This window comes from Oryctolagus cuniculus, chromosome 7 (assembly GCF_964237555.1).
Source record: "Oryctolagus cuniculus chromosome 7, mOryCun1.1, whole genome shotgun sequence".
NCBI classification, from domain to species: domain Eukaryota; kingdom Metazoa; phylum Chordata; class Mammalia; order Lagomorpha; family Leporidae; genus Oryctolagus; species Oryctolagus cuniculus.
This window is the reverse complement of record NC_091438.1, coordinates 70,428,617-70,443,594: the sequence shown is the minus strand read 5'-3', so window position 1 is coordinate 70,443,594 and position 14,978 is coordinate 70,428,617. Positions and strand designations below refer to the sequence as shown.

Sequence of the window (14,978 nt, the reverse complement as noted above, 5' to 3'; positions counted from 1 at the left end):
TACTCTCAAATGTCACCATTTTTTTGAGTTCTTAAATATTGTTTGTATCATAATACATTCCCTCATTTCCTAATTTATATTAATTGGACATGTTTTTCTTTCATACTCAGTACTATGTGTGCATGTGTATATTTAGTCATTACATTATTTCAGCCAAACAGATACAAGGTACTTCAAAGGATCATAGAACAGTGGAATTAAAAGAGGCTTATTTTGATAAAAAAAAATTTTAAGTTTATTTTTCATTTATTTGAAACATCAGTTTTCCATCTGCTGGTTTACTTCCCAAATGCCTACAACAGCCAGGGCTAGTCCAGGCCAAAACCAGAAGCCAGGAACTCCATCTGGGTCTCCCACATAGGTAATAGGAACCTCCTATTATCTCCTGTCTCCCAAGATGTGCATTGGCAGGATGCTAGGTTGGAAGTGGATGTAGGACTCAAACTAGGCACCCTAGTATAAGATACGAGCATCCCAGTCAGTAGCTTAACCTACTGTACCACGGCACCTGCTCCAATACAAAAAAAAAAAAAAAAAAGAAAAAAGAAAACTGTGCATAGTTTTTTCATACTAGGCATTTTCCATGAACTTTGGTACATCCTTCATTTTCACTGTTCCCCAACTTCTTATTTCCACTTACATATGAATTATTTATGGATTTCTCTTTTTTATAATTTACTTATTTATTTTCATATATTTGAAAGGTGGAGGGACAGAGCAAAAGAGCGGGATAGAGAGACAGAGCTTCTATCTGTGGGTTCACTCTCCAAGTGCCCAAAATAATTAAGGTTGGACCAGGCCAAAGCCAGGAGCCTAGAATTCCCTCCTGCTCTTCAACATTGATGGAGGGACCAAACACTTGAGCCATTATCTACTGCCTCTTAGGATGAATTAGCAGAAAACTAGATTGGAAGCAGAGAACTGGGACTTGAACCTGCCTTCCTATGTGGGCTGCTACGGGCATCCCAAGCTTAACCTACTGCTTAGCATTACTCAGTCTGCTGCTCCCCAGTGCCTGGCACTGATTACTTCCACCTCCTTTGAGAAGCTTTCAGTAAGTACTCAGTTATCTCTCTCTCCTCTGAACAATAGCAGTTATAGTTTCTGTGTGTCACTCCTTGATTATATGCCCCAAGACATGTCCATGTTATTATTTGACTTTTGTTAAGTATATGCATTTTATTTTCTTACTTACTGTCATATGTAGTATATTATAGGATAGCATGCTTCTGTACATGCAGTTAACTATCCAAACTGATTGAATGAATGAAGATTTCCATAAACATCCTATTTTATATTGGGTAGTAGTTGGTGTATATGAACAATTCCAGTTTTTAAAAATTAATCGGCCTGAATAGTTTGTAGGGTTAGGTGTTCATTAGTTTCCTTTGACCCTGCAACTATACTCCTAGGTATATAGCTGAGAAATTCTCAAATATTCCCATTTGAAGACATGCACAAGAATATTGTAACATTATTTATAATAGAGAAAAATTACAGACTTTCTTAACAGAATGAATGCATTTTGGTATATTCATTGGAATTCTCTTTGGCATTTGAAATAAATTAGCTCAAGCTAATGTAACAAGGTGAATGAATCTTAAAAATACAGTATTGGCCAATAGAAATCAAGTTGCTTATATAATACTCTAAACCATTTTAATAAAACTTAGAAAAATAATTGTGTATGTTTTGAGGGGACACATACTTATATAGTAAAAATCCTGGAGGTATTGACCACCATACTGCAAGTAGCAGTTACCTCTGATGGGGAATGAAAGAGACATATAGAGCTTCAGTTATATTTATATAGAAAATTTTAATTAGTAGAACCTGGTTTTTAAAAAAAATTCTCTCTACTTTTTGTATTTCTGATTTTAATATGTAAGGACAGGCATTTAGCCTAGCAGTGAAGACACTGATTAAGATACCGATGTTCCACATTGGAGTGTCAGGGTTCATTTGACCCTGGTTCCTGACTCCAGTTTTCTGCCAATGCCTGGGAGGCAGCAGTAATCAACCAAATAATTGGGTACCTCCACTCATGTAGGAGACCTGGATACCCAGCTGTTGGCAGATTTTGGGGAGTAAACTAGCAGTCAGAAGCTCTCTGTCTCTGCCTCTCAAATAAGTAAATATTTAACATGTAACTCTTTCAAGTAATGTACTTCTCTCGGCTCAAAATTAGGGAAGATATTATTATTTGATAAGATGCCTTTTCAAATAAAGCTTTGTTAATTAAGTTGTAATTTTTTTTAGAAGCATGTGTGAAAAATACATTGGGTAGAGTTAACTGCTTTCAAATGTTTTGTATTTTATTTTTTAATTAACCAGTATTTCATTTTAAACTTCTTAAGTTAAATAATTTGAAAACACATTAGCAATTTCTAATTGCAGATGGTTCAATATAAAATTTTCTTAAAATTTTCACATACTCTTAGGTAAAATTGAAGAAGTAGTTCTTGAAGCTCGAACTATTGAGAGAAATATAAGTCCTTACAGGAAGGATGAGAATTCGATAAATGGAATGCCAAATATCACAGTAGAAATTAGAGAACATATTCAGGTATTTGAGACTCATATATGTTTAGCATTTTAAGTACATTAGAAATATTTGTTAAATGAATATTTTGTGTAATTTTTTTCAAGCTTAATGAAAGTAGAATTGTTAAACAAGCTGGAGTTACTACAAAAGGTCCCAATGAATATATTCAAGAAATAGAATTTGAAAACTTGTCTCCAGGAAGTGTTATTATATTCAGGTATGTTAATTAGAGTTCAAACTGCTGACTTATATTTAAAATGGCTTACATATCCTGGTAACTCCAAGTAAATTACTCTTAAAATATAACCATTTTTTTATTAATGTTTTCAGAGTTAGTCTTGATCCACATGCACAAGTTGCTGTTGGAATTCTTCGAAATCATCTGACACAGTTCAGTGCTCACTTTAAAGCAGGAAGCCTTGCTGTTGACAACTCAGATCCAATATTAAAAATTCCTTTTGCTTCGTAAGTATGTTTTATTTTTTTAGAGATTGCAGCTTGAATAACTGATAAGTTACCACTAGCCTGATAAAAGCAGTTTTAAAGTTCTCCTATATCCTTGCTATTCAAAGTACCTACAGTGGCAGCATCATCTGTTATTAACATTTTAATCTGTGCCATTATCTTTAACTACATGCCTACATGCTTATGGACAGCCCTCCATATAAACATATACACGGGCACACACACACACACAATTTGTTGAAGAATTTGAGACAAAATTGCATTATCATCTCCATTACCCCATTTTTCCAATAAATATTAACATATCCTATTACATGACCATACCGTAATTTATTTAATTGGTCTCCATTTTTTAGGCATCTAGATTGCCTTAAATTATTCCCTATTAAGTATGTCTTTTTGTAGTTATGTGGTTTTTTTTTTTTTAAGATTTTTTTTTTTATTTGAAAGAGAGAGTTAGAGAGAGAGATAGAGACAGAGAGAGAGATCGTCCATCCGCTGGTTTACTCCCCAACTGGCTGCAGTGGCCGGAGCTGTGCTTATCCAAAGCCAGGAGCCAGGAGCTTCTTCTGGGTCTCCCACATGGGTGCCAGGGCCCAAGGACTTGGGCCATCTTTTACTGCTATCCCAGGCTATAGCAGAGAGCTGGATCAGAAGAGGAGCAGCTGGGACTCAAACTGGCGGCCATATGGGATGCCAGCACTTCAGGCCAGGGCTTTAACCCACTGCACCACAGCGCTGGTCCCTGTGTAGTTATATTTCATAAATCTTTATTCCCTTACTAAGTGGTACCTAATAATACCAAAGAATATGGGTTTTGCAGTTTCAACTTGGATTTAATGTCAGCTTCTCCAACGTCAATATGATCTTGGACAAGTTACTTAAAACTTTCTTCATTGGTTTCCCATCTGGAAAGTAGCACTACCTATATCTTGGATGTTGATCAAATAAAAATATCATGCAAAACACTTAACACAATGCCTGGTACATAGTCAGTGTTTAATAAATGTTTACTATTGTTAATATTAGGATAAATTTCTAGAAATGGAATTTTTGGTTTAGACTATATTCATACATCTGAGGCTTTTCATGCATATTGCCAAATTCTCTCCAGAAAGATTATATATAATTAAAACTTTCAGCTCTATGTAAAAGTGACCATCCTTAGCAAGACTGAGTATACATGATTGTAATGCAGTAGTGAAGAGTATGGAATCAGACTACTCAGATTTGAGCTCTATTTCAGACTCTAGCTATAAGAAGTAAGACCTTGGGCATATAGTGCCTATCATAGATTTGTAAGGATTATTTTTGTAAAACACTTAGTGATCGATAAATGTTAGCCAATACTAGTCAAATTGATAAATATAAGATACTTAAAAATAACATCTCATTTTAATTTACTTTGCACATTAGTTAAGCTAAAATATTTTGTTCATGGTCCATTTTAATTTATTCAGGGAAATGTCATTTTCAGTATAAGCCCATTTTTTTGTTGTGTTCAGTGTTTTTTGTTCTGTAAGAGCCATTTTTCACTGAAGATATTAGCTCGTAATTCAAACTTCAAACTTCACTTAATAAAGTAGTTGCATTCTTTTTTTTTTTTTTTTTTTTTTTTTTTTTTTGACAAGCAGAGTGGACAGTGAGAGAGAGAGACAGAGAGGAAGGTCTTCCTTTTCAGTTGGTTCACCCCCTAATGGCTTGCGGCCAGTGCACCGCGTTGATTCGAAGCCAGGAGCCAGGTGCTTCTCCTGGTCTCCCATGTGGGTGCAGGGCCCAAGGACTTGAGCCATCCTCCACTGCCTTCCCTGGCCACAGCAAAGAGCTGAACTGGAAGAGGAGCAACCAGAACAGAATCCGGCACCCCGACTGGGACTAGAACCCGGTGTGCCAGCGCCGCAGGTGGAGGATTAGTCTAGTGAGCCGTGGTGCCGGCCAATAAAGTAGTTGCATTCTAAAAGCAGTCTGTGATGAAGCAGCTTTATGTTTCTTTTTTTTTTTTTTTTTTTTTTGGCAGGCAGAGTGGACAGTGAGAGAGAGAGACAGAGAGAAAGGTCTTCTTTTGCCGTTGGTTCACCCTCCAATGGCCGCCACGGCCAGCGCGCTGCGGCCGGCGCACCGCGCTGATCCGATGGCAGGAGCCAGGTGCTTCTCCTGGTCTCCCATGTGGGTGCAGGGCCCAAGCACTTGGGCCATCCTCCACTGCACTCCCTGGCCACAGCAGAGAGCTGGCCTGGAAGAGGGGCAACTGGGACAGAATCCGGCGCCCCGACCGGGACTAGAACCCGGTGTGCCGACACCGCTAGGTGGAGGATTAGCCTAGTGAGCCACGGCGCCGGCCAGCTTTATGTTTCTTTAGAACGCTTATAAAAATGTACATTTCTCCTCATAACTACTCAAATTATTAGTTTGTTGATTTAAGAGACAGAGTCACAGACAGAGGGAGAGAGAGAGAAAGGTCTTTATCCACTGGTTCGTTCACTCACCAATTGGCTGCAAGGGCTGGAACTGAGCTGATCCGAAGCCAGGAGCCAGGAACTTCTTTTGGGTGCCCCACGTGGGTTCAGGGGTCCAAGCACTTGAGCCATCTTCCACTGCTTTCCCAGGCCATTAGCAGGGAACTGAATCAGAAGTAGAACCAACCAGTGCCCACAGGGGATGCCAGTGCTGCAGGTGGAGTCTTAACCTACTCCACCGTGGCTCCAGCCCCAAGGGCAAGAATTCTGATTTAGTAAGTTTCCCATTAATTTTTATACAATGAATCTACTTATTACATGTTGAAAAAATTTGCCCTAGGATTGAGTGGCTACTGATGTTGCTAGTTTACTAATGTTTAACTCAGACTCAACTCACAAAGTGTAGCTATGAGGAAAGAGGCTGAGACAGAGAGCACAAAGAATTTTTTTAATTTGAGACTATTAAAACAGAAAGAAAGACACTTATTCATGAGGACACAGGTTCACATAAATAGCAGTTACGTAAAATGAAATTTCCTAAGCAGCTAGAAGCACAGGATACAATTTTGATTTTATTAAGGTGTGGTCAGCTGTATAATCTCACTACTAAACTGCACAAAGAGAAGTTAAGGCTATAATAGTTACACTTCCCTCTGACCAACCAATAGCCAACCTTAGGGGCAGTGTGACCCTAGAAAAAGCAGGAAGGAACAAGGCAAGAAACCAAAGATAGAGATTACATGCTTTCTTAGGTGGCTAACTTTGACTTCTGGTTAATCTTGTACTAATTCTTTGGTAAGTATTTTCAGTTTAACATAACAAGTATAAAATGATCCTGATGTCTTACTTAGGAGAATATAAAGGAATATAAGCTCAATCTGAACTGGAAAGAATAAAAAAATGTATAAGATAAAAAGATAGCAACCAAGAAAACCTTTCCTGTATTTCTATTCATTAAAAATTTTGCACTTCATTATTTCCTTAGTTGTTATTTCTGACTGAATTTTTTAAAGATTTATTTTATTTATTTTGAAAGGCAACGTTACAGAGAGAGAAAGGAAAAGACAGAGAGACTTTCCATCTACTGATTTACTCCCCAGATGACTGCAACAGCTAGGGCTAAACCAGGCCGAAGCCAGGAGCCAGGAGCTTCATCCAGGTCTGCACATGGGTGTAGTGGCCCAAGCACTTGGGGCATCCTCTGCTGCTTTCCTAGGCACACTAGCAGGGAGCTAGATAGGAAGTAGAGCAGCCATGGGATGCTGGGGCAGGCAGCCACTTAACCCGCTGCACCACAGTGCCAACCCCTTCTGATTGAATTTTAGCCATAGTTTGCCTTTTACCTAATTACTTATACATGTGTTTTGGGTATTTATTTTAATGCTGATTTCTTAAAATATAATTATATAGCATTTATAATTCAGATTTTTCTCCTTTCTTTTCTATTGACAGCAAGTGGAATTTCAGTGTATTTAACTGGTTGTCTTTATGTTCCAATTCTCAGTATTGCCTCCAAATTAACTTTAGCTGAGATAAATCAGATACTTTACCGGTGTGAATCAGAAGAACAAGAAGATGGTGGAGGATGCTATGACATACCAAACTGGTCTTCCCTTAAATATGCAGGTCTGCAAGGTAAGCAGGCATAAGGATGGTTCTGCTTTTGTTTTTCTTTTAGGTTGATACAATGTCTTTTTTATAGAAACAAGAGTCTGGACTCAGAGTGTGACAGCCTGGGTTCATATAATGGCTCTAACTTTGTACTTGCTGACCAGCCTTTGTCAAGTAAGGTTAACTTCTATCTCCCATTTTCTGCCTCTATAAAATGTGGAGAGTATTGTCTAATTCAGAAAGCTACTGTGAGTATTAAGTGAGATCATTCATGTAAAACAGTAAAAGCAAGATGTAGCAAAAAGAAATAACTCAATAAATATTGCCTAGAATTACCAGTTCAGTGTTATTCCTTAACGTCATAGCTCTTAATGTTTCTTGACTTGTTTCTTGACAGGGTATGTTTGCCTGAGCCCCAAGTAAGACTAGGTTGTAAATATAATATATTATTATTCCTTTTTTTATCTAATTTTAACCTTTTTGGCATTTTTTATCCTATAAAGAGAACTTATAGTAAAATATTAGGTAGTGAGTATTTGAAAGAATTATAAAAACCAAATGGCGGCCAGCACCGTGGCTCAATAGGCTATTCTTCCGCCTGTGGCACCAGCACACCGGGTTCTAGTCCTGATTGGGGCACCGGATTCTGTCCCGGTTGCCCCTCTTCCAGTCCAGCTCTCTGCTGTGGCCCGGGAGTGCAGTGGAGGATGGCCCAAGTGCTTGGGCCCTGCATCCCAAGGGAGACCAGGAGAAGCACCTGGCTCCTGCCTTCGGATCAGCGCGGTGCGCCAGTCACAGTGCGCCGGCCATGGTGGCCATTGGAGGGTGAACCAACGGCAAAAGGAAGACCTTTCTCTCTGTCTCTCTCTCTCACTGTCCACTCTGCCTGTCAAAAAAAAAAAAAAAAAAAAGAACCAAATGGTTAATTTTCAATGTAATCCATCTTGTTGTTAATATTTTCTTAGATTTTTCTTTAAGAAGCTTGCTTTGTCACACCTTGATCATAAATCATAGTTTCCTATTTATCATGCTACCATTTCAACTTCTTTTTTCTCTGTCCATCTAACTCTTCTTCCAAGACCAATTTAACTCTTACATCTTAAATCTTTTTTTAGATTTGTTTATTTATTTGAAAGGCAAAGCTACAGAGAGGCAGAGAGAAAAAAGAGAGAGAGGTCCTCCATCTGCTGGTTCACTCCTCCACAAATGGCCACAACAGCCAGAGCTGGGTGGATCTAAAGCCAGGAGCCTGCAGCTTTCTCTAGGTCTCCCATGTGGGTGCAGGGGCCCGAGGATTTGGGCCATCCTCTGCTGCCTTCCCAGGCACACCAGCAGGGATCTGGATTGCAAGTGGAACAGCCAGGACCCAAATCAGCACCCATATGGGATGCCGGCACCATGAGTGGCAGCCTTACCTACTATGTCACAGTGCTGCTCCCCCCTTTTAAAGATATACTTATTTAATTTTTTGAAAGGCAGAGAGAGAGAGATTTCAAACACTGGTTCACTTCCCAAATGGTCACAATGGCTGGGGCTGGGCCAGACCAAAGCCAGGAGCCTGGAACTCCATTTTTGTCTCCCAAGTGGGTAGCAGGAGCCCAAGCAGTTGGGCCATGTTCTGCTGTCCTTTCAAGCACATTAGCAGGGAGCTGGATGGGAAGTAGCACAGCTGAGATTGAACCAGTATTCATATGCGATGCCAGCATCACAGGCAGCTGCCTAACCTGCTGCACCACAGTCAACCCTGAGCCTTTCTTAACTATTGTTTTATACAGTAATTTCTTTGTCCTCTAGATAACCTTTGCACGTATTTATTATACCTCTAACATGGCCTTAGATTATATTGTTTTATTTTTGTAATCAGTATAATTATTTTAATGAATTTTTATCATCAAGGTTAAGAAACAGGCTTAAAACCAGACTCCTTAGCTTACACTAACTAGCTGTGCAACTTTGGAGTTAACTCTCCATGACTGTTCTCTTGTCTGTAAAATGGAGATAACAATAATAATAATAATATGTGACCAAGGGATTACAATTAGTATTAATTGAGTGGTATGTGGAAAGCATTTATGCAGCATGCTGTTCATTATTAAGAGATTGTTAGCTCTAAAACTCCATTAAGTAAATTGTACCCAGAGAAAGAAGAATGTGGATTTGCTGTTTTCTGATTGCTTTTCTGGCCATTGTGTTTCACTTCAGCGTTCTCATGAAACAATTCTGCTCCTTCTTTCTGAATATAATCATTCTGCCTGATTCATTATTTCTTACTTCATGCCAATCCCTTTCCCTTTGACAGTTTAATATTTTCAGCAGCCACTGGGGTATTTCCAGTAGGCTGTTACTAGCAGCCTCAGATTAATCAAACTTAATAACTTTATTGACCTTTCTCTCATCTAAACAAAATTCCCTTCCCTGTTTCCCTAGTTCTTAAAATAGTATGCATTCGGTTATGTTGAAATCCAGGAGTCCATTTTTGGATTTGCCCCTTTCATCTTCAGCATTCCACCAGTAATTATAACTTGTGGATTCTTATCCATTTTCTTCTTGGTATATCATATCCTTTTTATTCGCATAGTTATCACTCTATTGTAGGACTTATGTCCTGTCTGCAAGTCAGCTAACCAGTTTGCTAATAATATCTTGAGGATTTTTGTTTTGTTTTGTTTTTTCTTTTTTTTTTTCTATAAACCTATTTATTTGTTTGAAAGGAGAGAGACAGAGAGAAAGAGAGAAAGTTCTCATATAGTGGTTCACTCCCTCAAATGCCCACAATAGCTAGGGTCCGGCCAGGGTCAAAGCTGGGAACTGGGGACTCAATCCAGGGCTCCCTTTTGGGTGTCAGGAACTCATTCAGTTGAGTCATCACTGCTGCCTCTTAGGGTCTACTTGAGCTAGAGCCGGGTATTAAACCCAGATACTCCAGTGTGGGATGTGGGTAACAACCAACATCTATTTTTTTTTACCTTTTCAAAAAATTTCTTTTCCTTGTTTGTTTGTTTGTTTTGTTGTTGTTGTTGTTAACCAGAACCTTCACCAGTATAATAACTGCTAGGCAAAATGCCTTTTCCACTTTCCTAGTCTCTTCTTACCTCACAAAACATTGGATTAGTCAATGTTAGATCTGTTCTCTAAAACACTGTTTCCATCATGTCACTCCATTTTTCAAAAGTGGTAACATTTACTGAGCAGTATTTTGCCTTCCCTGAGAATTCTGACATATGTAGAACATTATTATTATTTTTAAGGATTTATTTGAAAGTCAGAGTTACACAGAGAGAGAAGGAGAAGCAGAGAGAGATCTTCCATCTGCTACTTCAATCCCCAGTTAGCTGGAGCAGCCAGAGCTATGCTGATCTGAAGCTATGCTGGTGCAAAGGCAGGAGCCAGGAGCTTCCTCTGGGTCTCCCATGCGAGTGCAGGGGCACAGAGACTTGGTCTATCTTCTACTGCTTTCCCAGGCTATAGCAGAGAGCTGGATTGGAAGTGGAGCAGCCAGGGCTTGAATCAGCACCCATATGGGATTCTGGCACTGCAGGTGGCAGCTTTACCAGCTATGCCACAGTGCCAGGCCTCGAACATTATTTTACAATGTCTTCTTTTCTAACATTTTTGTGCTTTAAGCTTTATTTCTAGAATAAGCTTTATTTTATTTTAAAATATATTTTTGTGTGTTTTAAGCTTTATTCTCTTAGCCCCTTAAAGGAAAAAATATATCTTAAATTTATGTATTTTTAATTTTTCATAACATGCCACATACACAGCAAAATTCATTAAATTCTAGCTAAATAAGTTTAGTAGAAATGAAGTAAGTGAAAGCAATATGGGTTTTTATTTTTATTTATTTTTTAAATGCATTTAGGTAGTCACCTCTTTTTTTTTTTTTTTTAAGATTTATTTTTTATTTGAAAGGCAGTTACAGAGAGTCAGAGACAGAGAGAGAGAGAAGGAGAGATCTTCCATCTGCTGGTTCACTCCCAAAATGGCTGCAATGGCTGGAGCTTGGAACTTCTTTTGGGTCTCCCACATGGGTCCAGGGGCCCAAGGACTTGGGCCATCTTCCACTGCTTTCCCAGGCACATTAGCAGGGAGCTGGATAGGAAGTAGAGTAGCCAGGACTTGAACTGGTGCCCATATGGGATGCTGGCACTATAGGCAGCGGCTTTACCCACTGTGCCACAGCACCAGCCCCACAATATGATTTTTTAACAGTGGAAGTGACTATCTTATTATGTGATAAAATTACTACTGTTATTCTAAAATATTAGAATCTGCTACCACTTTGATACTTTGGTTATTTCCAAGTACTGCTCATCATTTATAAAAGATTCCTTCCAAAACAGCCTTTATTCTTATCATCACCATAGATGTTCTTATTCTGTCTGGAACCACTTCTCTGATTTCTTTAAATATTGCCTGAATGTTAATGATTCCACCACTTTTCCCCATGAAAAGATATAGGCTTATCAGTTTTCTTTCCCTGTATGCCTTAGAACAGCAAAGCCATGCCAGTTGTCTTAAAATCCAAAAAAATAAGACAGGTCCCAGAAGTTATGAATCTTGGAAAGGTATGCATAACTCATATGACAGTACTCCCCTTCAATATGGTTCAAACCAGTACTGCCACACTTCTCTTCAGCCATCAAAAGTGCCATTGTGGAAGACACAGCTCTTTTATCTGCCTTGTATATGCTCAAATCATTTAGTGATTAGCAGCAGCCTAGAATGTGGGAACATACTGACTCTGCCAATAACACAACAATATGTTTCTCCAAATTTCAGGGTTAATGTCCGTATTGGCAGAAATACGACCAAAGAATGACTTGGGACACCCTTTCTGTGATAATTTGCGGTCTGGAGATTGGATGATTGACTATGTCAGTGGCCGGCTTATTTCACGATCAGGAACTATTGCTGAAGTAAGTAGAGCTATATTCTACTCCAAATAAAAAAAATCAAGAGCCCTACAAGAATTATATTTCCATATTGACCTTGTTTTCTAACATGAACCACTTTGCCCTCTTCATCATCTTTCAGTTCTAATAAAGGAAAATCTGGTTTATAAATTACTAGATGGTAAAGTTGCATGTTTAGATTTGGCTCTTAAAATATGCCTACCTAGGCCAGCACCATGGCTCACTAGGCTAATCCTCCTCCTGCGGCGCCGGCACTCCGGGTTCTAGTCCCGGTTGGGGCACCAGTTCTGTCCTGGTTGCTCCTCCCCCAGTGCAGCTCTCTGCTGTGGCCCAGGAAGGCAGTGGAGGATGGCCCAAGTGCTTGGGCCCTGCACCCACATGGGAAACCAGGAAGAAGTGCCTGGCTCCTGGCTTTGGATTGGCACAGTGTGCCAGCCATAGCAGTCATTTGGGGGGTGAACCAAAGGAAGGAAGACCTTTCTCTCTGTCTCTCTCTCTCAACTGTCTAACTCTGCCTGTCAAAAAAAAAATATATATATATATATATACACACACACACACACCTACCTAGCCTGTAAACATACCACATTAACTTTTAAAATTATCTTTGTAACAGGTTGGTAAATGGTTGCAGGCTATGTTCTTCTACCTGAAGCAGATCCCACGTTATCTTATACCATGTTACTTTGATGCTATATTAATTGGTGCATACACCACTCTTCTGGATATAGCATGGAAGCAAATGTCAAGGTATACCCAATAAAGCTTGAGTACATAGGTTTGCTTGTGTAGAAATATATAGAAAGTCACTTTATGCATGCTCTTAAAAGTATGAGGAATTACCACAGATCCATAAAGCTGAAAAACTCTGTAGTTGATAGTAAATTTATTAACATTCTTTCATCTGGAAAATTTAAAAACAAACTTAAAGATACTAAAATCTGTTCTATAAAGCTAATAAAATATATTACTGGGAAAAATGTTTTATATTATTTGCTTCTATGTATTCATTGGCTGCACTTCATTTATTTATTAACTACAATTCATACATTTCTAGAATATGCATATACAGTTCTTTTTATAGTTTTTTAGTAAGAGAAAAAATGTTCTGTTATTATGAGTGAAATTTGCCATTAATGATGAAATTTCCAAAATGAAACCACATATTGAAATGTACCAGTGAGAACCACCAGATTGGCATAATTTCAAGAAGAATATAACTTCATCCCTACTATTTGTTTCACAACAGCCATGGAACTAAAGCCAGCTAAAATCATGAGTAAAGTGAAAGTGGTTTTGAAATCTAACCAAATTAAAATTTTTTCACCTGATATTACCATTGTTACATATTTGTGTGGAGATATTGTTTAAATAAAGAAATCAAGTAAGATAAAAACTATAAAAAGTTTTGTATTTCCACAAATAATATTAAATGCCCATTACTTCTGTTACAGTTTTGTTCAGACTGGTTCAACCTTTGTCAAACACCTCTCTCTGGGTTCAGTCCAAATGTGTGGAGTAGGAAAATTCCCTTCTCTGCCACTTCTTTCACCTTCACTTACGGATGTCCCATATAGGCTAAATGAGATCACAAAAGAAAAGGAGCAATGTTGTGTTTCTCTGGCTGCAGGTAAGAAATTATGTGTAAGATCAAAATGTATAAGTAGTATTCAAAGAGGAAAAGCTAAGGGCAAATGATTATTTAAAAAAAAAAAACCCATGATTTTATCCAAGAGTTTATGCTGCTTGGTAAAATTTCATACTCATAAAAAATAACTATACTTAGTATTTCATTATAACTGTACACCAAGCATTTATATAAGGAGGGGGCTAATTTTAATATATTTATTTTATTTATTTGAAAAGCAGACCACCAAACAGAGAGCTGCCACTTATTGGTTAACTCTCCAAAAAACTGGAGCTAGGGCAGGCCAAAGACAAATGCTCATGAAACTGAATTGGGCCATAGTAGAAGAAACATGAATGTGAAAAATTTGGTTTTAAACTCTACTTTTCAGAAGCCCATACATAAAATATTGAGCTCATAATTTTTATTATGTACTGCTGCTATTTAAGAGGATATGAGACTTCAAAAAGTTCATGGAACATGTACATCATGAAAAAAACCTATGCAATCGATTTTCAATCATTTGAGCCATTCACCACTGGCTCCCAAGTTGTGAATTGGCAGGAAGCTGGAGTCGGGAGTCAAGACTGGGAACTGAACCCAGCCACTCCAGTGTGGGATATGAGTGTCTTAACCAACATCTTATTTTTTTTTTTTTTTTTTTTTTTTTTTTTGACAGGCAGAGTGGACAGTGAGAGAGAGAGACAGAGAGAAAGGTCTTCCTTTGCCGTTGGTTCACCCTCCAATGGCCGCCGCGGCCGGCGCGCTGCGGCCGGCGCACCGCGCTGATCCGATGGCAGGAGCCAGGAGCCAGGTGCTTTTCCTGGTCTCCCATGGGGTGCAGGGCCCAAGCACCTGGGCCATCCTCCACTGCACTCCCTGGCCACAGCAGAGGGCTGGCCTGGAAGAGGGGCAACCGGGACAGAATCCGGGGCCCCGACCGGGACTAGAACCCGGTGTGCCGGCGCCGCTAGGCGGAGGATTAGCCTAGTGAGCCGCGGCGCCGGCCTTAACCAACATCTTAACAGACAGTCCACAGGTAGCTATCTGGAGCAGTTAGATACCACATGGGAGCCAGCATCGCAAAGCAGCAGGTTAAGCCACTGTTTTGCCAGCATCCCATACTGGTTCGGATTCTGACTGATCCATTTCCATTCTAGCTCTCTGCTAATGCAAGTGAGGAAACAGCAAAAGATGGACCAAGTACTTGGGCCCCTACCACCCATGTGGGAAACTCGTGGAGTTTGTGGCTCCTGGAAGATCTCTCTCTTTGTGTCCATCTCTCTGTGTTACTGTACCTTTCAAATAAATAAAATCAGTCTTTAAAAATAGGACTGGCACTGTGGCATAGTGGATTA

General features: G+C 39.2%; 1 protein-coding gene across 5 annotated transcripts in view; it reads left to right on the top strand.

Moving 5' to 3' along the window:
- Positions 1-14,978, top strand: part of AGL (amylo-alpha-1,6-glucosidase and 4-alpha-glucanotransferase) — an 88,703-nt gene that overhangs the window by 34,799 nt on the left and 38,926 nt on the right. For all 5 annotated transcript variants that reach the window (XM_008263966.4, XM_008263969.4, XM_008263968.4 and 2 more), the window contains 7 exon segments: positions 2,442-2,566; positions 2,650-2,762; positions 2,876-3,010; positions 6,971-7,101; positions 11,860-11,996; positions 12,610-12,743; positions 13,448-13,623. In XM_008263966.4, coding sequence (XP_008262188.1) covers positions 2,442-2,566; positions 2,650-2,762; positions 2,876-3,010; positions 6,971-7,101; positions 11,860-11,996; positions 12,610-12,743; positions 13,448-13,623 — 951 coding nt within the window.